The 23549-nt window shown below is 48.5% G+C and overlaps 1 protein-coding gene across 1 annotated transcript in view; it reads left to right on the top strand.

The window, feature by feature from the left end:
• The first annotated feature begins 9211 nt into the window (after positions 1-9211).
• Positions 9212-23549, top strand: part of Grap (GRB2 related adaptor protein) — a 21047-nt gene continuing 6709 nt past the window's right edge. The window contains exons 1-3 of the mRNA XM_008826271.1: positions 9212-9375; positions 17089-17186; positions 20471-20593. Coding sequence (XP_008824493.1) covers positions 9298-9375; positions 17089-17186; positions 20471-20593 — 299 coding nt within the window. The 5' untranslated portion in view covers positions 9212-9297. The remainder of the gene's footprint in view (positions 9376-17088; positions 17187-20470; positions 20594-23549) is intronic.

The following is a 23549-nucleotide window of genomic DNA, read 5'->3' as shown; positions in this document are numbered from 1 at the left end:
CAAGGCTGACCTCCGGCCACACACTCATGTACTCCTGAACACACACACACGCATGCACGCACGCACACATGCACATACACATACACATGACACACACATAATTCTATAGAATTGCAAAGGACTCAGAAAAATTTAGGAAGACATGCTCTTCCTGATTTTTAAAATTTACTACAAAACTACAATAATCAAAACTATGATATTGGCATAAGAATACACACATAGTTCAATGAGAAAAAAAAATTGGGAGTGGATATGGGTTGGCTCTGGAGCACTACTATGGCGAGATGAAAGGCAGAGACAGAAGAATGTTCAGGAAGCTCATGGGCCTGTTAGTCTGGAATGCACAGTGCAGCTAGCTGCAAACAAGAAGAGACCCTGCCTCAAACAAGGAGGAAGGCAAGGACCAACACCTGGGTTTGTCCTCTGACCTCCATGCACATGCTGTGGGCACACGTATGCCCTCACACATGAGCCAAGTACATACACACATACAGACACAGACACATACAAGACAACAAACCCATTTTCTCAGTAAAATCCAGCTCTGCTTCATGCTGGCTCATCCTGAAATCCTTTTCTGCTCTGCTTTCAGAGTCCCACTCCCCCTGAGGGGAGGCCTCTGACCAGCTGCTCAGGGTGCTCAGGGCAGTGTGGAGCTGAGTCTCCAGGTGCTCTGCTGCTGCTGACATGTCTGAGTTCTTGTCATGAGACAAGGCACAGTAAGGGATCCAGAGGAAGTTACTACAGAACAAAGGTATATACTCAGGGGGTGTGTGCAGTCTTCCTGAGGCCTCCTGGGATCCTAGATAAGTTGGTTTTATGGACAAACTTTAATGGAGGAAGAATTATGCATGATTTGAGGTGGGGGAAGGTAGGAAACTCCGGGAATGGGTGGGGATTTCCCCAGTGGGGTTTACTCCCTTTTCTGTTCTTACATGGGGTTTTCCAGATGTGGTCAGGTGCATGTTAGGAGTGGCATCTTGTTTTTTATTTTGCTTTACTTTGGTTTTTAAAAACAACTTTTAAAGACTTATTTTATTTTTAATCATGTGTATATGTACTAGTACTGGAGCCTACGGCAGCCTGAGGTGTTGGATCCTTTTGAGCTAGAATTGAATTACAGGTGGTTGTTAGCTGCCTGACATGGGTGCTGGAAATTGAACTCAGGTTCTCTGGAAGAGCAGAACGTGATCTTAACCACTGAGTCATCTCTCCAGCCCTGCTTTGTGTTCTTTTTGAGATAGGGTTTCAATAGCTTAGGCTGGCCTTTTAAATTGTTATATAGTTAAGGCTAGCCTCTAGATCCTTCTGCCTCTATGTCCAAGACATGGACTTACAGGCATGTACTACCATGACTGATTTTTTGTTTGTTTGTTTGATTTGGTTAGTTTTTATTGAGACAGGGTGTTACTCAATAGCCCAGGCTACCCTTGAACTCATGGTGATCCTCCTGCCTCAGCCTCCTCAGAACTCAACACAGGGGCAGGAGGAATAGTCAATTTTGCAAGCCTAGATATGGAGATGGTATTAAAATGAGTCTAAGGAAAGTCAACAACCAGTAACCATGCAGACCTGTGCCAGGGTGGGTGGTGGTTGCTGTAACACAGTTCTGTGAGTGTAGTACCTTCCAGCTGCCTCTTGTGTCCCTATACTTGTCTAATCAACCTCATGTGGCACAGGTCCCAGCAAGGAGGCCAGTATTCTAAGCTCCACTCTGCCTCTCTCAGTGGTGCTGGGGGAACAGGGGTGAGGGAGGCATTACAGAAAGGAAAGGAGGCTGGTCAGATGGTTTAGTGCTAAAAGCAGTTGCCATACAAGCCTTAATTCCAGAATTTGATCCCTAGGACCCACATGGTATAAGAAGAGAGAACTGACTCCCACAGGTTGTCCTCTGAGCTCCACACACGTGCTATGGCATGCATACACTGCCCCCCACAATAAATAAAACATAATAAAAAATTTTAAATGAATTTTCATTATTTTAGATTTCCTTTTTAAAACATTTTTTTTTTTTTGGTCTTTTTGAGACAGGGTCTCCCTGCAGCCCTAGCTGGCCTGGAACTCGATTAGACCAGGATGGCTTCGAACAGAGATCCACCTGTCTCTGCCTTCCAAGTGCTGGGATTAAAGGTGTGCACCATCACACCCAGCTTAAATTTTTAATTATGTGTATATGTGTGTAGGTATATGTGCATGAGTACAGGTACCCATGGAAGCCAGAGGTGTTGGATCCCCCAGGAGCTGGAATTACAGGCAGTTGACCTTCAAAATAGGCAGTTCTCCTATTATAGAAGAACTAATACACTTCCATGATCACATACTTATAATCGTCTTTCTGATCAGCTCTCTAGTCCTCTACGTAATTTCTTCTGTGTTAACCACACACCTAACTCACACTAATACTATAGACGTGCAAGAAATAGAAACTGTGTGAACTATCCTATCAGCTGTTATCTTTATCCTAATTGTTCTTCCATCACTTTGAATCCTTTATATAATAGATGAAATTAACAACCTCGTACTTAGAGTAAAGACTATAGGCCACCAATGAATGGTACTGAAGTTATGAGCTAGTGGCTGGGAACTGAACTCTGGTCCTCTGGAAAAGCAATATGTGCTCTTAACATCTGAGCCATAGCTCCAGACCGAAAGATTTTTTTTTTTTTTTTTAAAGCAGAAGAGGCGCCAGCTGCTCTTGCAGCAGACCTGGGGCTGGGTTCCAGCATCCACATAGCAGCTTACAACCATCTGTAACTCCAGTTGAACGGGATCCAATGCCTTCTGGTCTCTGCAGGCATTGAATGGCATGGGTACACTTACATATATGCAGGCAAAACACTCGTACACTTAAAAATAAAAATAAATGTTTAGAAACAGAAGAAAATATTTAAAAAAAAGAAGAGAGATGAGGCATTTGTTTGTTTGTTGCCTGGCAAGCAGGGCAGCTTTAGGTTCTCTTGTGCAGATAGAGATGTGTTTTGTACCTCCTCAGGATCACATGAGTCCTTCTGTTATGTTCTGAGTTATGACATCACAGGGTCACTGACTAGACCAGCTGGCTTCCACACACATCCATTCTGGGAAAGCTAGTTCCAAGCTGTCCTGCAATGGACTCTGGTGCATTTCCTGAAGGGTAAGTTAAGCTCTTTGTTATTAAGGAACTGATATCCAGGCCTCAGTGAACCTCACAAGGACCCTGGTCATCACATGTATGTGAGGCAAACAGGAAAACACTACATTATAGAATTGTGATGATCCCATTTCCAGCATTTTCAAGACAAAAGTCTGGGCTCCTGACTTGAGGCTACCTCAAGTCAGGTTTGGCCAGCTGTTCCTAGTACGACAATCCAGGAGACAAGAAATGGTAGAATGCAGAGAGACTTCTTTCCTGTGGCCACGTTGAGATGTAGAACAGATAAAGGAGTCCAGAGGATTCAAGTCCATCCTTGGCTTCAAGTCTATATGGTTGTGAGGTTTAGGGTTAAACAAAGGCAGTGTGGGGCAGGAGGCAAGGGGTATGCCTCATCACGCAGTCCTGGTCAAGGTGTAACTTGGTTAAGCATCATCTCAGCTCTGCTTCTACAAAGTAACCTAAGAAGTCCTTATTATCCAAGGGGGCAAGTCAGTTCTCAGGAAAGGGTAACTCTGCCAGGGTGCCATTACCTCATGGTAAGTAACTGCCCTCATCCTTAAGGTAGCCTGTCCTGCTGGGCCCCTACTTGGGGATGGTTTCAGTCCCTTGCATAAAGATGTTCACTAACCAGTCCTGTAGTTCTGGGAACCCAAAGTGACTGCTGGAGAGACTGACTTCCCTTGTAGAGAAGGAAAGGATGCAAAAACAGAGCCTGCAACCAGTGACTGGAGCAGACGGTGGCCGCTACCTTCCTTCAACAGCTCCTAACACCCCCCTCCATTCTAGGCTATACATCTCAAAGGAGCCTATCTTATCTGAGAATTGGGCTGTGTTCACCCTTCCATGAAGAGTAGCTGCTCAGCCCACACACAGCTGCCTTGGCCTAGTGTAGTCAGCAGCCTGGCTCCCAGCCTTTGCCACCAGAGCCCACGTTGCACAGGAAACCTGGCACAGATCTGGGCCTTGGACCATCTGCACCTGTTAGCTATTCGTTTTGGGAGAGCAATGTGCCTCTTTGAACAGGTTATGGCCCAGAATGAATCCCTCTAGAAAACATAAAACAAGGCAGCCTTCTGGTCCACAAGTCCCCAGGGACTAACTCATCTTCTGAGGGGGAAGCCCTTCCACACTAGCTAGAGGCGGGTGTCTCATTGGGGTGGGTGGCTGCCAACACCAACTGTACCATTCTGAGGCTTGGAAACCTCTGCTGAAACTCAAGCAGAAAGAGGAACCTTATAACTTCCTGCCACCTCCAGTCTGGGGCAGGTGGTTGAGGGCAGGGAGCAGAGGTAGGGGCCCTGGAGGAGGCCTGGGTGGGTCACTTGGGCCTCCAGAGTAGACCATCACTCCCTGCTGTCCCCTTCTTTGATTTCCCCTCAACTATTTTTTTTCAATATGTCCTTTTTATTTTTTTATAAATGTAGATTAATGTATGTCTTCTCACATTTTTACAAACCTTTTGGAAAAGCTGTAGGAGTATGTTATACCATCCATATCTCCACCCATTCAACAGTTCACACTTGGTTGTGTTCATGACTTTTGATCTGTCATATGCAACTGTGTTGATGGGCATAGAAATGAATATAGAAGTCATGTGAAGACAGCATGTTCAATAAATGGTGCTGGCAAAACTGGTATCCACCTGCAGAAGAATGAAATCAGATTCATATATTTTTGTGGTGGCACACATGTTTAATCACAGTACTCAGGAGGCAAAGGCAGGCAGAGCTCTATGAGACTGAGGCCAACCTGGTCTACATAGTTCCAGGCCAGCTAGGGCTACAGGGAGACTGTCTCAAAAACCAACCAAACAAACAAAAACACCTCAGATTCATATATTTTATCTGCACAAAGATCAATTTTAAATATACCAAAGACCTTATTTAAATCCTAAACACTGAATCTGCTAGAGGAAAACAGAAAATCCACTTCAAGATAACGTATAAGTAGAACTTTCTGAATAGGACTCCAAAAGCACAGGAAATAGTGCCAAGAATAAACAAATGGAATAAATAAATTTTTTTTTAAAGGGGAGCAGCTAGAGAGATGGCTCACTGGTTAAGAGCACTGACTGCTCTTGCAGAGGATCTGGGTTTGGTTCCCAGAAACCACATGGCAGCTGACAACCATCCGTAACTCCAGTTCCAAGGGATCCAACACTCTCTTCTGACCTCCGCAGGCATTGCACAACATGCAGGCAAAACACTCATACACATAAAATAAAAATAATAAATCAAATATTTTTAAGAAAGAACAAATGAGATTACATGAAATTAAAAGGTTTGTGCAGAGCAAAGGTAGCTGTCAGCAGAGTGAACAAACAGTCCAGAGAAGGGGAGAAAATCTTTGCCAGCTGTACTTCAAACAGGTTAATATCCAGAATTTACATAGAACTGCAAAATTAAACATAAAACACCATAAAACACCAAACGAACAATCAACAAATGGGATAAAGAAATGAACAGATAGTTCTCAAAAGAAGAAACACAAACATTTTTGAAAAGTGTTCAACATCCCTTGCCATACTAAAACTACTTTGAGATTCCACCTCACCCCAGTCAGAACGACTATTACCAAGAAATCTGACAACAAATGCTGGAAAGACAAACCCATATTCACAGCTGGTGTGAGTGTAAACTAGTACAACCAGTATGGAAATCATTATGGAGGCTTCTCAAAAAATTAAAAATAGAGCTACTATATGACCCAGCTATGGGACTCCTGGGCAGATACCCAAAGGACTCTGTATCCTACTACAGGGATACTTGCACATCCGTGTTCAGTGCTGCTCTATTCACAATAGCTAGGAAATAGAATCAGCCTTCTGTCTATTAACAAATGAACAGATAATGAAAATGTGGTACATATACACAATGGAATTCTATTCAACACTAAAGAAAAATAAAACTGACATTTGCAGAAAATGTTTGCATTGGAAAATATTATATTAGACAAGATGTCTCAAACTCAGAGACAAAGCTGCATGTTCTCTCTCATATGTGGACCCTAGTTGGTAATGTATACATGTATATAAAATGGATGTAAAAGTGAGTAAGGCCTAAAAAACTAGAAAGGAGACCAAGAAATGGTAAAAAGTGGTGCTGGGGGGGTGAATGCAAAGGACACGTGTGACATGAAGGCAGAAAGGAGACTGGGGGAGGGGAAAGGAAGGGGGAGACAAGGGGAGAGGAGAATCAGCTATAATACACTTTGAAAATGTCACTGTGATACCTAATCATTTGCATTCTGATTGAAAAACAAATTAAATTTAAAACTTTCTTTAAAAATGTAGCTGGGCGTGGTGGCACACACCTTTAATCCCAGCACTCAGGAGGCAGAGGCGCAGGCAGATCTCTGTGAGTTCAAGGCCAGCCTGGTCTACATAGTGAGTTCCAGGACAGCTGGGGCTACAGGGAGACCCTGTCTCAAAAAGACAAAAAAAAAAAAAAAAAATGTAAAAGAGGGACTGGAGAGATGGCTCAGTGGTCAAGAGCACATGGCGGCTACCAATCATCTGTAACTCCAATTCCAGTGATCTGACACCCTCTTCTGGCTTCTGTGGGCTTTGCACTTACATATATGCAAACGAAACACACACACACATATATTTTTTTGATTGATTTATTTTTACTTTATGTATATGAGTATATATGTATCTATATATAGACACACACACACACACATATATATATATATATGAACAGCACTGGGGAAGCAGAGGCAGGAGGATCTCTATGAGTTCGAAGCTAACCTGATCTACATAGCAAGTTCCAGGCCAGCCAAGGCTGTAGAGACCCTGTCTCAAAAATAAATAAATAATAATACAATTCTAAAATGGAATTCTAAAAAGAAAGACACCCCCCTCCCATGCAGCTCATTTCACACATGGTATGGGTGTGAATAGACATTTCCCACCTTCAGTCTCTGAAACACTGACCACTGGCCAGAAAACTAGGACATGTTCACCAAACTATGAGGATATGGGGACAAGGAGCCAGCTTAAATGGGATCCACAGTTCAAACAAGGGACAAGCTGAGCACCACAGAGATAATGACAGTAATGATTATAACCACTGACTAAAACATGAGGCCAAGGGCTGGTGCTCACACACAGGAAGAAGGACGGCTTCCTTTTTAGATAGGGTTTTGTTATGTAAACCCAGGCTGGCTTGGATATCAAGATCCTCCTGCCTCAGCCTTCTGCTACTGTGCCTAGCTACAGGAAACCCCCTCCCTTCTCTCAATTTATTTTATATGTATGATTGTTTTGCCTATATGTATATAAATGCACCACATGCCTGCAATGTCCACAGAGGTCAGAAGAGAGCATCAGATTCCCTGAAACTAACGTTACAAGTGGTTGTGAGCCACCATGTGGGTGCTGAGAACTGATTTTACGTAGTCTGCAAGAGTAGCAAGTGCTCTTAACTACTGAGCCTAAACATCTCCCCTCCTCTTTAAGATTTATTTAAAATTATGTTTATTGGGCTATTCAGCTATTAAAGACTAAGGTTAACAAACAAAATTATGTTTACGTGTGTGTGTTTATGTGGAGTATGTGCATGTGAGTGCAGTGCCTGTGGAGGCCAGAAGAGGGCATCAGATCCACTGGCGGTAGAGGCAATTGTAAGCCAGCTGACATGGATGCTGGGAAACAAATTGGAGTTCTCTACAAGAGCAACATGTGCTCTTAACAGCTGAGCCATCTCTCCAGCTCCTAGGAAAGCATCTTTACAAAAACAAAAACAAAAAAATCTAGCTTCATCTGGATCCATCTAGTTTCCATCCTGTAGAACAGGGTTCTCTGTCACTGTCCTTCTATGTTTGAATCTCTTCCTGGGGAGAACTCTGGTTCCAAACAGTATGGCTGTATTCTCTATCCTCCAGTACTCACAAATCTGCTGCCTGTACAGATATGATGGCCCTTAACAATCCCACTAAAGAGATTTAATTGTAATTCCTTTAGACTTTAAGCTATATATAACTTGGGCAGTGACCAGTGTTGAAGCAGAAGCACTACCTTCTGAGCCAGTTTTTTTTTTTTTTAATCATTTATTTTTATTTTATGATTGTTTTGCCTGTATGTATGTAGGAGCACCTGTAATGCAATGCCTGTGGAGGACAGAAGAGGGCATCAGATCCCCTGGAACTGGACGGCTGTTAGCCACCATGTGGGTGCTGGGAACCAAACCCGATCCTCTGCAAGAGTAGCCAGTGAGTGCTCTTAACTACTGAGCCATCTCTCCAGTCCCTGAACCAGGAATGGGTTGTTTTAGTTTTTTTTCAGTTGTTACCAACTTGGTGAGGAAAGGTTTTATTTAGCTCATATCTCCCAGGTCACATTTCATCACAGAGGGAGCCCAAGAAAGGAACTCAGGGCAGGAACCTGGAGGCAGGAGCTGGAGCACAGGCCATGGAGGAACACTGCTTACTGGCTTGCTCCCCTGGCATGAGCTCAACCTGCTTTCTTATACAATACAGGACCACCTGCCCAGGAATGGCACCACCCACAGTGGGCTGGGGCCTGCCACATCACACAACAATCAAGAAAATACCCCACAGACATGGCCACAGGCCAGTCCAATGGAGGCAATTCCCTAATTTAGGCTCCCTCAACACAGGTATGTCAAGCTGACAACTGAAGCTATCCAGCACAGGGTGAATAGGAGTTTCCTAGGAACAGAATGAGGCCAAGCATCTAAAGGGTGGCATGTGAGGAAGTGGGCTATGCCCACTGCAGCAACTGGAACCTAGGGTTTGCTTACAGTGAAGGGGATGAGAGGATGTGTAGGTGCTGTATGGAGTGGGTGGGAGGAGGTGGTTGGAAGGGCCTGGTACGTGAGTGGGAACTCAGAGTTGATGTGGCAGGTGCTGGAGAATTTCCAGAACTGTCAGGAGTAGGAAACATACCCTCCTTGAGACAGAGGGCAGCAACAAGACATCTGCATCCTCCACAACAGGGGCTCCATGGGGGCACACCCTCCCTGCGCTGTGACATGAGTGACATGTCTTTGCTTCCTGTTTCTCCCCCCATCAAGGGCAGTTTCCGGATCAGCTTCAAAAGAACAAACACACTCAAAACAAAGGAAGTGGTCCTCCTCGACTGCAGAGGAAGCAGGAAGCTGTGGCTGCTGGGACCGCGGCTGGAGCCCGGGGACAGTAGGATGGAGTCTGTGGCCCTGTACAGCTTCCAGGCCACAGAGAGTGACGAGCTGGCCTTCAACAAGGGGGACACCCTCAAGGTATAGAGGGCTGGAGCCAGGCTGAGTGGGCCAGTAGGGGCGGTGGGGTTGGGACCAGGGCCCAGGTAGTCTGAGCTGCCGGGGACAGGTTTGGTTTAGCCACCTCCACCCCCTCAATTTCTCTATCTAGGAAATGGGGAAATTATTAGTGATACTTTCTTGGGGGTCTTGTGAAAATTTGATGTGATGGCCATAGTGCCTGGCAGGAGTTGTAGCAGGGAGAGAGAACCAATCATGTACAGGTGTGAGATGGTCTAGGCAATAAGTACACATGCTAACCTACTAGGTTATGGGGCTAGGCTTTAAGTGCCAAGGACAAGCTTGTCAGCAGTGTGGGGAAAATGGAAAACAGAGTGATACTGTTTCATTTGTGCTCAGGCCTGGGGCAGAAGACTGTGGGGACCCAAGTTTAGTTTAAAGGTATCTAGTCTAGAGAGCAGTCTGACGTATCTCTACACTGGCTGGGGCCAGTGGATGAGGTGGATTGGTGGGGTCCCTAAGGTAATTACTGAAAAGACGGGTAGACTCTGCCTTCCCAGACTCCAAAGATTAGTGAGAAACTACTTTGCTAAGGGTCTACTGAGGAAAGGGTAAGCCTATCTACTTATGAGAAGAACGGGCTGATGAAGCAGCCTGTGCAATAGACTTTCACTGAGCCTTTGGAGGAGGTACAGGAAAGCTGGCCAGATGAATGTCAGCTCAAACTGTCCTTGGAGACTGGTGGCAGGGGAAGAGGGGTCGTTTCAAGTTTAAGGAGTGAAGGGCAATTAGCCTTCCCCTTCATTCATTTGACAAACACTGGAATACTGAATCCTGGCCAGGTACGGAGTAAGGTGGGGGGGATGGCCAAGGTGGTGGAAGGCCATAATGGGGTGGGGGTGCTTTAGTTAGGGAGGTCAGGGCAGCTTCTCCAAAGAGGTGACCCATGAGTTGAAACCCAAGGAGAGAGAAAGAGCTAGCTGTGCAAAGAGTCTGGGGAAGACAGAGGACTCAGCCTGAAAAGGCTCTGGAAAAGGCTCTCTGGAGGAAAAGCCTGAAGCAGGACTTTGAAGAATTTGAGAAAAAAGTGTGTTAGAGAGAAGAGAGGGGTCAGAGCCTGTAAGGAGACAAGCAGGTAGCTCCTACTAAGAAAAACTTCACGACCAAAAGACAATAATATATAAAGAGCTCTTAAGAATCCACAGGAAAAAAAAAAATCACAAAGAGGGTAACAGAAAAACAGGCAAAGGACACGGACAATTGTCAAAGCAGCAATTTGAGCAGGTAGCTACCCAGTCCCTTCAATAGCAAAAATTGTGTGATATATAGTAAGTGCTTAATGTTCACGCACCCAATATGCATTATTAATTAATCAATCAATCAATCAATCAATCAATCAATCAATCCTGGCTGGCATGGAACTTGCTATGTGGACCAGGCTGGTCTTGAATTCACAGAGACCTGCCTGCCGCTACCTCCAGAGTACTGGAACTAAAGGCCTGTGCCACCACACCCTATGCCACTGCATTTTAAAAACAACCTCCAAGGTTGCTGTGGGTATAGGGAGGTCTGTGTTTCTTCATGGGGTATCAGATAGGTGATGTGACATGATCATCTATGTGGACATCTGGGAAATATATAAAAAGCTTTAAAAATAGTCACTAGGCCTGGTGGCACGTGCCTGTAGTCCCAGCACTTGGGATGCTGAGGCAGGAGGCTTGCTTCAGTCTAGAGGTTCGCCTGGACAGTGCTGAGAGTCTCTGTCTCAAAATAAATACATGAAAAATAAAATAATCTGTTATATGACCCAGAAATTCCCTTTATAACCAAAGAGACCTTCCATCGGCCAGGACTCTGGGGCATCTGACACGTCTTAGGTCCAGTTCCAGACTCTAGCTAATTATCAGAAAGCAAACAGCCAGGGTCAAACAGGGTTGCTGCTTCTAGACACATGGCATTCTGGGGGTAGACACAGAGCACAAATTAGATACAGAGGTAAACCCAGCTGGGCATAGTGGTACAGCCTGTGATCCTAATACTCACGAGGGTGAAGAGGAGGGTTGCAAGTTCCAGATCAACCTGAGCTGTATAGCAAGATTCTGTGTCAAAAAACAAAGGCTGCTGCACATGGTGGCACATGCTTTTAATCCCAACACTTGGGAGGCAGGAGCAGGCAGATCTCTGTGAGATCAAGGCCAGCCTGGTCTCCACAGTGAGTTTCAGGCCAGCTAGAGCTATGGGAGACCCTGTCTCAAAACACACATACACACAAAGGGCTGGATGCCAAACACCTTTAATTCCACCATTCAGGAGGCAGAGGTAAGTGGTTGCGTTCCAGGCCAGGCTGGATACCCTGTCTCAGCCTAGGGTCCTAGGGTGTGGCTTACTGTAGAAGGATTACCTGTTAAGCACAAAGCCTTGGGTTCCATCACCAGTGCCAACGAAAGAAAAAAAAAAAGTAAAACCTATGTTTTACTTGGCATTACTTTATTACTTTACAATGGCGTCATGGGAAAACCACTGTAGAAAGATAGGAGAGTTGAGATTGCAGCATCCAGATTGCTGTTAAGGCACAGGTTATTATATTAGATCTCCCCTAAAATTGCTATTTTGGAAGGCTGTTTAGTGATGAATGCCCAGTGGTAAAAGAATGCAAACGCACTGTCCACGTTGCTGTTGGTAGAGGGTAGTTTGGGCACTGGCATCCATGCCCTGGTTCTCATGCAGGAAACTGTTTGGAAGAGCCACTCGCCTGGCCAGTGAGCAGGTTACCCTGCTGCATAGTTGCCCTCTGAGTGCATGCTATGTATCCAGGGACCTGGCTAACTCGGAAACTGAAAATATTTGGAAGAATTGTTGCTATACCGAATGTATACAGATGCTTCCCTACACAGTATAGCCATGCAGTGAGGGAAGTGCTTCACAGTACAGTGTGGAGCATGGAAGATGAAGCCTCAACACTCTGTGTAAGGACTCAGGGCCAGCAGAATTAGGGTGGGGCCCAAAACCCATCCTCCCGATCCAAGAACACACCTAAGTTCCCTCCAGGGCCAGAGTCCAAGGCTTGCTGAAGCCCTCCTTGTCAGGTCTGTGCAAGTACAAGGTCACATTCTGTCTTTTTGTTTTCATTCTTGATTCCTTTTTCTTTTTTTTTTTTTTTGGTCTTTTTGAGACAGCGTCTCCCAGTAGCCCCAGGTGGCCTGGAACTCGCTGGCCTCAATCTCACAGAGATCTGCCTGCCTCTGCCTCCGCCTCCTGAGTGCTGGGATTAAAGGTATGCACTACTACACCTGACATTCTTTCTTGATTTTTAAAAATTACTCACAGGGGGCTGGAGAGATGGCTCATTGGTTAAGAGCACTGACTGCTCTTGCAGAGGACTGGGGTTCAATTTCCAGCACCCACATGGCGGCTATGAACCATCCTTAACACCAGTTCCAGGGGAATCTGAAGCCCTCTTCTGACCTCTGCGGCATTGCACAGCACGGCATTGCATGACACAGGTACACTCACATACATGTAGGCAATACACTCATACATGTAAAATAAAAATAATAAACTATTTTAAAAAAATCACTCACTGAGCAACCTCCCTGGCTCTCTTTCTTATTTTTGAGACAAGATCTTCCAGGTTGGCCTTGAACTCACTATGTAGCCCAGGCTGACTTCAAACTTACAGCAATTTTCCTGCCTCTACCTCCCATGCTACCACAGACCCAATTTTGTTGTTTTTTTTTTCTTTTTTTCCCTACTGTGCTCAGATGAACCAGGACTTTGTACATACTAGGCAAGCACTCTACTGTTAGGTCCCACTTCAGGGTCTTTGCTCTGGCCACTCCTTCAACCATTTACTTAATAATTTTGATAGAATTTTTATATTGATTTTAATTGACTGTATTTTATACCAGTTTTAGATAGCAGGAAAATTGAAAAGACAGTAGACAGATTCTCACTGACCAGTCAGCAACCAGCTTCCTGCCCTGAGTTAATGCTTAACCCTAACATAGTGTGCTAGTTATAACGGACCAGGATTAACACGTTAGTACTTAGTACTGCACATCTAGACTTGACTGTTCATCTCTGTTTGTTAATATGGTGCATTAAATATTATTATCTTGATGCTGAGACTTTTGACATTCCTTTGAAGTTTATCCTAAAGTATCTCTTCAGGCCTCTCTCTCTCTCTAGTCCCTGCCTGCTTTCTATCTCCATTTCTCTCTGCTTTCTACCTCTAATTTTTCTCTGGCCAGGGCTACAGTGTGTACAGGTGGCCAGCCCCTCCCTCGCTGGGCTCCAGTGGATGTCGATAGGCCATGCCATGTGGCACCAAGAGGCTAGTGCCTCCTCTTCAGGTGTTGCTCAGAAGGTCTAGGTAAAAACCCCATAGCCCAGAGGCTCACTTTGGACACATGACCCTGAGCAGCCAGCCCTTGCTTAGGATGAAGCCCCCTCTTTGGCAGGCAGGTGCTCTGGGTAGAAAATACCCCACCACTGTCTGCTGGAGGAAGAGTATGTAGTTCTCTCTCTCTCTCTCTCTCTCTCTCTCTCTCTCTCTCTCTGTCATACACACACACACACACACACACACACACACATGCCCAATCTCCCCCCATGAGAAGCTGGCCCTGACCCAGGCTCACATCACCCTGGAAGGCCAATGGCACAGGCCTCTCTCTCTCTCTGTATCCAAGGGCCCTGGCAGCTCTGGACTCTACATGACTGTTAGGGTTCCAAACAGCAGCAGCTTCCCCCCTCCCCAACAGGGACCTACAGACTTTGGAGCCCAAAAAAGGGAACTGAGCTGATAAGCGCCTTGACCTTCGAAGTCAAGGGAAACAAACTCTGCTGAGAAGCAGCCTGCCTTTCCTCTGATCTCCAAAGATAAGCAGATTCTACCTGTTAACCAGAGATTTTAGAAGTTGTTTATCACAACAGCTTTTCTCTTATCTTAAGAGGGAAAAAGTAAACACTTCCAGACCCTAATCCTACCTGCTTTTCCTGCTTCCCCCTCCCTGATTTCTCCCCCAAACATTCCCGCCTTCTACACCCTAAAGCCCCCATATATAAAGTCCCAGCTTACAGCCCGTGGGCTGACATCTTTCCCTTCCCTGCCTGACATCTTTCCCTTCCCTTCCCTGACATCTTTCCCTTCCCTTCCCTGACATCTTTCCCTTCCCCGAGGGAAATGTGTCCCGTGCGAAATAAAGCTGTATCCCACTGAGAATTCTATCTGTGCCTCGCTGCCTCCTCCATCCGCACGCTCTCTCTCCAACATTTTTACCTATCAATGACTGCCTCAAATCTGAGTGTCTCTCCCTGCCCTCAAGTTCCTCTCTTTCAGTTTAGACCTCCTTCCCCATCATGGACGAGTGTAGTACTCCTCAGCACCTGTTGTGCCAGTCTGCAGCTGGACACACTAGCCTCCTTTTCAGGGGCCAGAGATGAGCCTCTGCTCTCTGGCTGTTCACTCTACCTTGGCCACTGTTCCCCCAATCTTCTCACCATCGTTTATTTTTTCTTTTCTTGCTGAGTGAAGAGACAGAGTCCTTGAGACAGGGTCTTATTACATAGCCCAAATAGGCCTAGAAGTCTGTGATCCTCCTTCCTCAGCCTCCTAAGTGCTGGAATGACAGGCATAAGTCACCAAACTGACTGATCCCCTCTTATAAATTCAGGGCTTGATACACACTGCAGAGAGGACTTTTTTTTTTTTTTTTTTTTTTTTTTTTTTTTTTTGCCGACCCCATGTGCCCCTTGGCAGGCTCTCAGCTCCAGCAGACATCCCTATGGAGTGATTTCCACAGCACTCTCCCTACATGAAGCTACTGTCTCTGTTTCCTTCTTTATAGTCTCTGGGTCACAGGCTCCTGTCCTCTGATACACCAGGGCTTAGCGCTCTAGCTACACCCGGTAGGAGCTCAGTAGGGAACTGCTAGTGACTGCGTCTGGGGACAGTAGAAAGGCCACGGGGGAGCCAGCAGGGCAGGCAGTGGAACACACAGGCTCTGAGCTTAGCTTGGGGAGGAGTACTCTCCCAGAGTTCAGTCTCTGGGGAAATCCCACAACTCCAAAGGCCTGGTAGCTTGGTTAATGTCAACAATAAGAATTCATTGAGGTGGACCTGGGAACATCCCTGGTCTCTGAGGAGGGATGGTGGGAAACAGTACAGCACACAACAGGGAGTAGCACATAGTCACCTCACAGGTGCTGCAGCCTGAGACACTACAAGGTGTTGGCCACAACTGTGCCCATTCTAATTTTTTTTTTAAAAATTCATGTGTATGCGTATACTGCCTGCATGTATGTAAGTACACCCATGTTGTGCAATGCCCAGGGAGGTCAGAAGAGAGCATCGGATTCCCCTGGAACTGGAGTTATGGATGGTTGTTAGCTGCCATGTGGGTGCTGGGAACCAAATCCAGGTCCTCTGCAAGAGCAGCCAGTACTCTTAACCACTGAACCATCTCTCCAGTCCCATGCGCATTCTTATAGATGTGGAAGCCAAGGCCCCAGAGACAGCAAAACCAGCTGGTGATCTCCATCCCTAGCCAGGCTGTCTTCTTCAAGCCCTGGCCACATCCTTACTGAGCAGGAGAAATTGTTTCGTTTTGAGTGAAAGTGGTCCTGAGCCAGCCATCTGCTTCCGTCTGTTCGGGACTACTGACTTTTTTCAGGCCAGGCAGGAAGAAAGAACACAGCCTGGCTCTGGTGCCATCTGGGAGAGGCTCAGGCCTGGGCTGAAGAGCAAACCCAGCTCCCTGGGCACTTCTCCTGCCACTCACACTAGGAAGTTTGTGCCTATGTATCTGCCATCGTGAGAGGGAGCCAGCACTGCAACTTGCTCCAGACCACAGAGGAGGCTCAGGCTTGGCTCCAGGGATATAGTGAAGATAGGGTGGGGTGAAAGCTGACAGGCCACAGTCCATGAGCACCCTCCCTTGCCCCATAGCCAGAGCCCCAGATCAACCCTGGGGGCTAAGTTTATGCTGTGTGTGATCTGCCAAGTTCACTCCTCTGAGCCTATTTGTAAAACAGCACTTGGTGATGTCACTTTCGGTTGCTTGAGAGCTGGGGTGACACATGGCAAGTGTACCCAGGCTTTCTGCCCCTTGTGACTTATCCAGTGACTCCCTACTCATTTCTGGCTAGTCCATTGGGGGTGATGGGGCCTTGTGGGCCTGGAGGTTGTCTGTGGGGCCCAAGAAACTGGACCAGAGCCTAAGAACTGGCCTTCTTAGCTCACAGCCCCTTTTATCTGTTCCTCTATTCCTGACCATCCACTATCACCCCAAGCACAGACTGTACAGTGCACTAAATTGTACATGACCTGAGGTGGCCACCAGTCACCAGTCACTTGGGCTGGAGCTCTCTGGCTCTTCTACCCCCCAGAGCCCCTGACTTTACCTCAAGTCTCAGTGTGCAGCAATTGGCTGCTGTGGGCTCCTGAGGTACCTAAGGTACACAAGTCTGACCCTACCCTGAGGCCCTCCAGGTGCCCTAGAGGTCTGGAGGGCAGAGCATTAAGTCGGCTCCAGTGCTCCACACCCTAACCCCAAACCTGGCCGGGCTCCCCACTGTCCCACCAGGAGGCATGGGCCTCCTGTAGATAGGCCCCTCCTCTGCCAGTGGGCAAGCCGCAGGTCCCCATGCAGGCTTCTGCCCTCTGTGAATGTCCTGGGAGCTGCTACAGGGACTTCAACTTCAGGAGTGACTGAGTATCTCTCCTGCCTACAGATCCTGAACATGGAAGATGACCAGAACTGGTACAAAGCTGAGCTCCGAGGGGCAGAGGGCTTTGTTCCCAAGAACTACATCCGTGTAAAACCCCACCCGTGAGTAGTCACTACAGCCACCACACCCATACCCACCCTGGAGGTGGTGCATCCCTACCTGGCCTGCCAAAACCAAGCTGGGATAGCTCTGAGCACAGCATGCTCTGGGACAACTGGACACTGGCTGACCAGTCTCAGACTAGGGTGGGCTGGGAGTCAAGTGGTGGGCTGGGACCTGGAACTCTGTGGTTAGGTCCTTAGCAGGTGACACCCAACGCTGCTGCTCTGAGAATGGCTGGGCAGCTAAGAAGTTCATGAAAAACAATGAGAAATATCTTAAATGACAGTTGAGCCATTGCTCAGTCACCCACCAAACCTTGGGCCCAGCTCCAGGGGACCCAGTGTTGAGACAGAGGGGTCAGAACAGTCTGTTCTTAGGAGATACAGGTCACAAAAAGTACTAACTATATGAAAAGGCAATTAGTCTTGAGGCACCTAACCAGGGAAGAACTCTCAGAGGGGTAGCAATAAGTGAGGACTTAAGGGACATATAGATGTTGATTATAGAAAAAGACTGGCTTTTGGCATTTTCAGGGGCAAGTGGGAGAGGGAAGAGTCCAGGATGAGTCAAGGGAGAACAATGAGGATAACCTCATTGTTCTCCCTTGTACCCCAGGACAGGCAGGAAAAGTCTCAGGTGCCTGGGCCAGAAGAGTGGGTGGGGGGATTCTGAGAGGGGCTCAGTCAGGGGTAGAAACAGGTAGTTGGGAGCTGTGCCACTGCCGAGCAGGGTGGGGGCCCAAAGAGTATTTCCTCTTTGTCTTTCTTTGCTTGTTTCCAAAGCCGCTGCCACCTCCGGCTTCCTGTGCTGAGCGTGGCCTTGTTTGGGGTACTCATCCCCAGACACTGCTGGGCTCCAGGCCTTCCTGCCAGAATGCACCCCTACCCAGGGGCAGAAGAGGAACATAGAGAAAGAGACACAGCATGCAGCCTGGGGAAGAGCCTGGTGGGGTTTAAGGCTTTCTTGAGTCAAGGCCGCAGCCACTGGATGGACTCAGGGATGGCCTTGAGCAAAGGCTAGAAGGGTACAGTGTCTGAACTGCTGAGTAGCCCTGAGCCACGGCTGAGGTGTTGGATCAGGCTGTCAGGGGAGGACAACAGGGAGGAGGGACCAGCAAGAGACTCAAGCCAAGGAGCCAAAGCCTCTGATGGCCCAGGTAGGCGGGTGGGGATGGGGTGCAGCTCTGGCTACCTGTGCCTGCACCAAGCAGGGGAAAGGTCAGGCCCTGGCTAGCTCACAGGGGCTCTCCCGGGAGTTAGCTCACCTTGGTAAACTTAGGCCCTGCTCTGGCTCAGAATAGCTGTAGGGGATGTCCCCTTTTTGGGTGTGAAGGTGCTGGGAGTGGAGACAAGGAGGGCTGTGGTCCCAGAGGCTTCTCTGCCTATAACCACTCCTTCCCTGAGCCCCAGAGTGGTCCCTGCCTCTGCACCAGAGATTATCTGCAGAATCTGTACTCTCAGAGTGGGGTTGGAAGGCAGGGAAGTGACTGTAGGGGCAGGGAGAGATCCACAGGAAGAGCATGGGCCCCAGGGCCTAGAGGTTAGATTAGAAGTTTGCCAGGGAAGGCAAAGACAGGCCCAGCAGAGAGGTGTGTGGGAGGTAGAGGATGAGCTTGTTATCACAATGGCAGCTGGAAGTACCTGCAGACAGCTGTTCATACAACCGCTCAACCACCCTCCCAGGTGGAGACTATTAGTACCATCTTACAGACCAGCAGAGGCACAGAGAGACTGAGTAGCTTGTCCAGGGTCACACAGCAGGCAAGAGCAAGGCTGGGATTGCTGCCAGAGGATTGAGGGCCAGCACAGGTCAGCAGGGAGGAGCAAGAAACCTATGGGAGCAGTTGTGGGGAGGATGAACCTCTGAGTTGCTGTGCAGCTGCCTCTCAGGAAACCCTGGCTCTTTCTGTGCCTCAGTCTCCACATCAGTACAGGGGGCAGCATGAGGCAGTCAGAGACGGAGTAATAAAAGCTGAGCTTTGGGGCTCTAGGAGGTGCTCCCCGTCCTTCAAGCCCCTCCACTGACTACAGTGACCCTAGAAATGCCCCCTAGAAATGGTGTTGGGTGGGGGTAGGGATGAAAAAGAAGGAGCAACCAGACTGTCGTGGCCCGCTGCCTAGAGCAGCAGCAGATGTGAATTCGAATTGTCCATGAATTGCCTAAAGAACCCTCCTGCTCTCAATCATCACCCATCACCATTGCTCAAGACGGTTCCTGTAGACATGGCTCCTGAGGGATGCAGGAACCCAGCCCCATCATGGGACAGCAGGAAGGGCCCCACCCTCTACCACCACCATGCCAAGCAGCTCAGGCTGGCACAGAAAGCTGTGCTGGAGGAAGGAGGGATCACAGTCTACTGGGAGATCTCTACCCTGGGCCTCAGCTTGCTCATGTGAATGACAAAGAGTTCTAAGCCAAGGCTTGGTCTAGACATGCACAGACTCAGGAGGTATTAGGTCTCTCCTGGCCCTCTGTGGTGGGTGCCTGCTCACCCCCTGCTATGAGAGATAGCCTCACTCCAGGCTGTCCCTGCCCACAGGAAACGGTAATGTCCTAGGCGGGGTCTGAATCTGGGAGGCCCTGTCCTGGATCCCCATAGCCATCTTCAGCTGTGTTTTCAGGTGGTGGAGAGACAAACATGCCCTGTTGTACACAGGCCATTGCTTCAGTCCATTTTTCTATTGCTCCTCAAAACACTCAAGACTAGTGGTGCCTGCCTATAATATCAGCTACTATAGTGGCTGAGGCAGGAGGATAGCAAGTTTGAGGCCAACTTGAGTTGCATAGTAAGACCTAAAAAAAAAATTTATTATTTTTATTTTATGTGCACGACTGTATTGCATGCATGTGTGTAAGTGCACCTGTGTTGCACAATGCCCACAGAGGACAGAAAAGAGCATCAGATCTCCTCGAACAGGAGTTGAGACCATTGTTAGCCACCATGTGACTGCTAGGAATTGAACCTAGGTCCTCTGCAAAAGCAGCCAATGCTCTTAACCACTGAGCCATCTTTCCAGCCCCACAATAATTTTTTATGTAAAAATAAGAAAAAAAATCCTCCCTGTTTACTGCAGGTGTGGGTTTTCCTGGCCATACTAGCTTCTGCTTGCCTCTGCTGTATAACCTCTGGCACCTTGATTTGCTTCCCTGTGCCTCAGTTTCCCCATGTGTAAAATGGCACATCACCACCTCCCACAGCCTGGGGCTGCTGTGAGAGAGAATGAGCATGCTGAATGCCCATCACACATGCAGCTGCCATGCTGACAGACACCTCTCTCAACAGGTGGTATTCAGGCAGGATTTCTCGGCAGCTGGCAGAAGAGATTCTGATGAAGAGGAACCACCTGGGAGCATTCCTGATCAGGGAGAGTGAGAGTTCCCCTGGCGAGTTCTCCATCTCTGTGAAGTGAGCTCCATGGCAGGCATGAGGGGGGCAAGGCCACTTACCAGGTGAAGGGCCAAAAGCCGGCAGTGGTCTGGGCCCTGAAGAGTGTGGGGAAGTGCTATAGGTAGCCTGGCATAGCCTCAGATGGCAGCTCAAGAGGTCCTGACCTCTTCACTTGAGCAGCAAGGAAGTTGTGAGATCTTTTTGGCTAGAGGAGGAAGGATGGTTGATGGGGTATGGAGAGCACTAGGGTGCTCCCAACAAGGTCCCAATCTATGGCAGTATTGTTGAGCAGGCAGGCCCTAAGGCCAGGCCATTCTAATTCTGGTGCTGGCACTTTGTGGCTGTGCAGCCTTGAGCCAGTCACTTTATCTCCCTGAATCTCTTTCCTCACATGTAAAATAGATCATTGCAAGAATGAATCAATATACTTAAAGCAGAATGTTGTATTTACTCAGCCAGGAGGAGAGCACAACTTATTCAGAACAGAGTCTAGCATCAAAGCAGGGTGGCTGGACTGGGAACTATCTGACTGGTGATGTGCACAGTATCTCCTCAGTCATGGTATGGCAGAATAAGATTGGAGGTGATGGCGTCAGCCCCTGCTGGCTCACCCTGGCAGGGTGTTGGCTTCTGAGCTGGTCCAGGATGGCTGGGAGCTAGGAAATAACACTGAAGAGGAGAAAGTCACTGCCCTGCAGGGACAGAAAACAAGGAAGTATGTACATCAGAAGGGTGGTCAGAGAAGGTCACTAGGGTCTCTGATCAGGGAGGGGCTCCTCCTGGTCTCCAGGGGAGACTTCCATGTAGAGGAGGCAGCAGTACAAGGCCCTGTGGTGGGATGCCCTGAGCTGTGTAAGAACCCAGAAACCAGGTGGCTAGAGTAGCAGAAGCAAAGGGCTAGGCCTGGGTCACAGTCAGAAAGAGGAGGGTCCTCATGGCAGAAGGCCTGATGGACAGCTGGGGTTATATTTCAGGGTCATAGGGAGCCATGGAGGGTTTGGGGCAGGGGAGAGTGTGATGAGCTTCCATCTGTAGCAGGCCCCACTGACTGAGGAGGAAAGACTATTGGAGGTGAGGTAGCAAGAGACAGCAGGCTCAGAATTAGTGTGTCAGGAGAGAGAGTAGTGTCAGGACTTTGCAGGTGGCATGACTTGGAACAGTCAGACCCACCAGCAGCATCTGCTCTGTGGCCATAGTAGGAACTCTGCACTGCCCTACTGCTCTTGGCAAAGGAGTGTTGGGATAGGTGATGCTACTTTGCCAAAGGAACAGAGGGAAGTGTGGCCTATGTCTCTTCTAGGATGCTTGTTCCCAGGCCAGGCCTAACCCAGCCAGTAGCTTTCCATGAGGTCAGCAGGCCAGGACTGGGGCAGGAAGTGAAGACACACTGTGAGCTGTGGGTCTCTCAATCTCCAGCTCTGCCTGCCTGCACTAGCCACAGTCCACCCACTGTATGGAGCCACTGCTCTGGGGCAGAGTCCCACTCATCTCGGGTCCTGTCCCTGTCCAGCTGTGCAGCAGTCATTGGCTACTCCCAGATTGGTCTCCTATGGCTCTCCAGTCTTCTTGCCTGAACAGTAGGCCACTGTCCCTACTGCAGAGTCCTGAGGCTATCTTGAGCACCACCCACCAATGTCCCTATAGGCCCCAGCTGCTACCTCACCTGCTGGAAGTAACCACTTACCAAGTGCCACTGTCCAGAGCCAGGCCAGCTTCTGGGAATGGCACCTGAAAAATGAGTGGCCTGGCCTCAGGAACTCTTAGAAGGCTCCCCAAAGCCCAAGGTTACCTAGTCAAGTAGGGGCACCAAGGCTCAGACCTGGCCTGGAGCAGGAGCAGAGGGACACTGCTCCACCCCACCCCACCTGAGCTGCCAGCAAGTCCGGCTGCTGGGCTGCTATGAAAGTATGACCTGGGACAGGGGCAGAAGGGCTTAAATTGAGGAGCATGATGGGATTTACACAGACCCGGAGGCTCCACCATGAGCATGTATGGAAAGATGTCCAACAGGAGACCCACTCAGAGAGGTGAAGGCATGGGGAAGGGATAGCTGAGCCAGGAGCTATTAACAAAGGAAAGAAATGCCAGGGACAGATTCAGAGGCTGGACCATGAGGGCCGTTTGGATGGCCACAACCCTGACCGGGAGGCAGTAACAATGCTGAGGAGTTCTTTAATGGGGAAACCAAACCTAGAAGCCCCAGGAAAGATGTGAGAGCTGCATTCAAAGAAGCTCAAGCACATCCTCACCCATCAACCCCTTGTAAGGTGTCCTGGTCAGTCACCCAGGTAACCTCAGATGTGTTGCTGCTTAAAACTGCAGTTGCACATGGAACCACCAGGTGGCAGTCTCCATCCTTGCTGCCTTCTAGCCTGGGCCAGGCTCCAGAGACTAGGTAGGACCTGTAGTGAGGAGCCCAGGATGGGAGGAATCCTAGCTCTGACACTTCCTAGCCTGTAAGCCCAGGCAAGTCATCCTGAGAGCCTTGGCTTCCCCATCCCTAGAGTGGATGTTGGTGGAAAGAAAGCAGTAGTATGAAGACACTATATAAGCCGAGCTCTGGCTCTGATAATTGCTACCCACAGAGCTGAAGGTGAACCCTGAGGGGTCTGCTCCTGAGGCCACTTCCTGCCAGCCTCTCTGCCCTCAGCTCTCAGAAAAGCAGGTGATTGGGGATTCTGGGAGCCCTGGTCTCCCCCAGGTTTGATGACTGCTGTGCAGCACTTTCTTGATGGTCACAACCTCCCTGGGATCCCACACTGAAGCACAGTGACCCCAGAGGTCAGCCTGGAAGCCTAGGATGTAGGGCTTCTCCACCCTCCCAGTTGTCGCCGTGGTGGCCTCTCCTGCAAGCTTATGCTAAGCTCTGTAAAGCTGTCAGAGGTGGCTTTATGGGCCTCCGGTGCTGTGCAGGTGACAGGGGCCACAGTCAGCTTCCTGGAGAGGTTTCAAAGGGCTGCCCCCTCATCCTCCC

Source organism: Nannospalax galili, unplaced genomic scaffold (genome assembly GCF_000622305.1).
Source record: "Nannospalax galili isolate Female #2095 unplaced genomic scaffold, S.galili_v1.0 scaffold530, whole genome shotgun sequence".
NCBI classification, from domain to species: domain Eukaryota; kingdom Metazoa; phylum Chordata; class Mammalia; order Rodentia; family Spalacidae; genus Nannospalax; species Nannospalax galili.
This window is presented reverse-complemented; position numbering and strand designations above follow the sequence as displayed.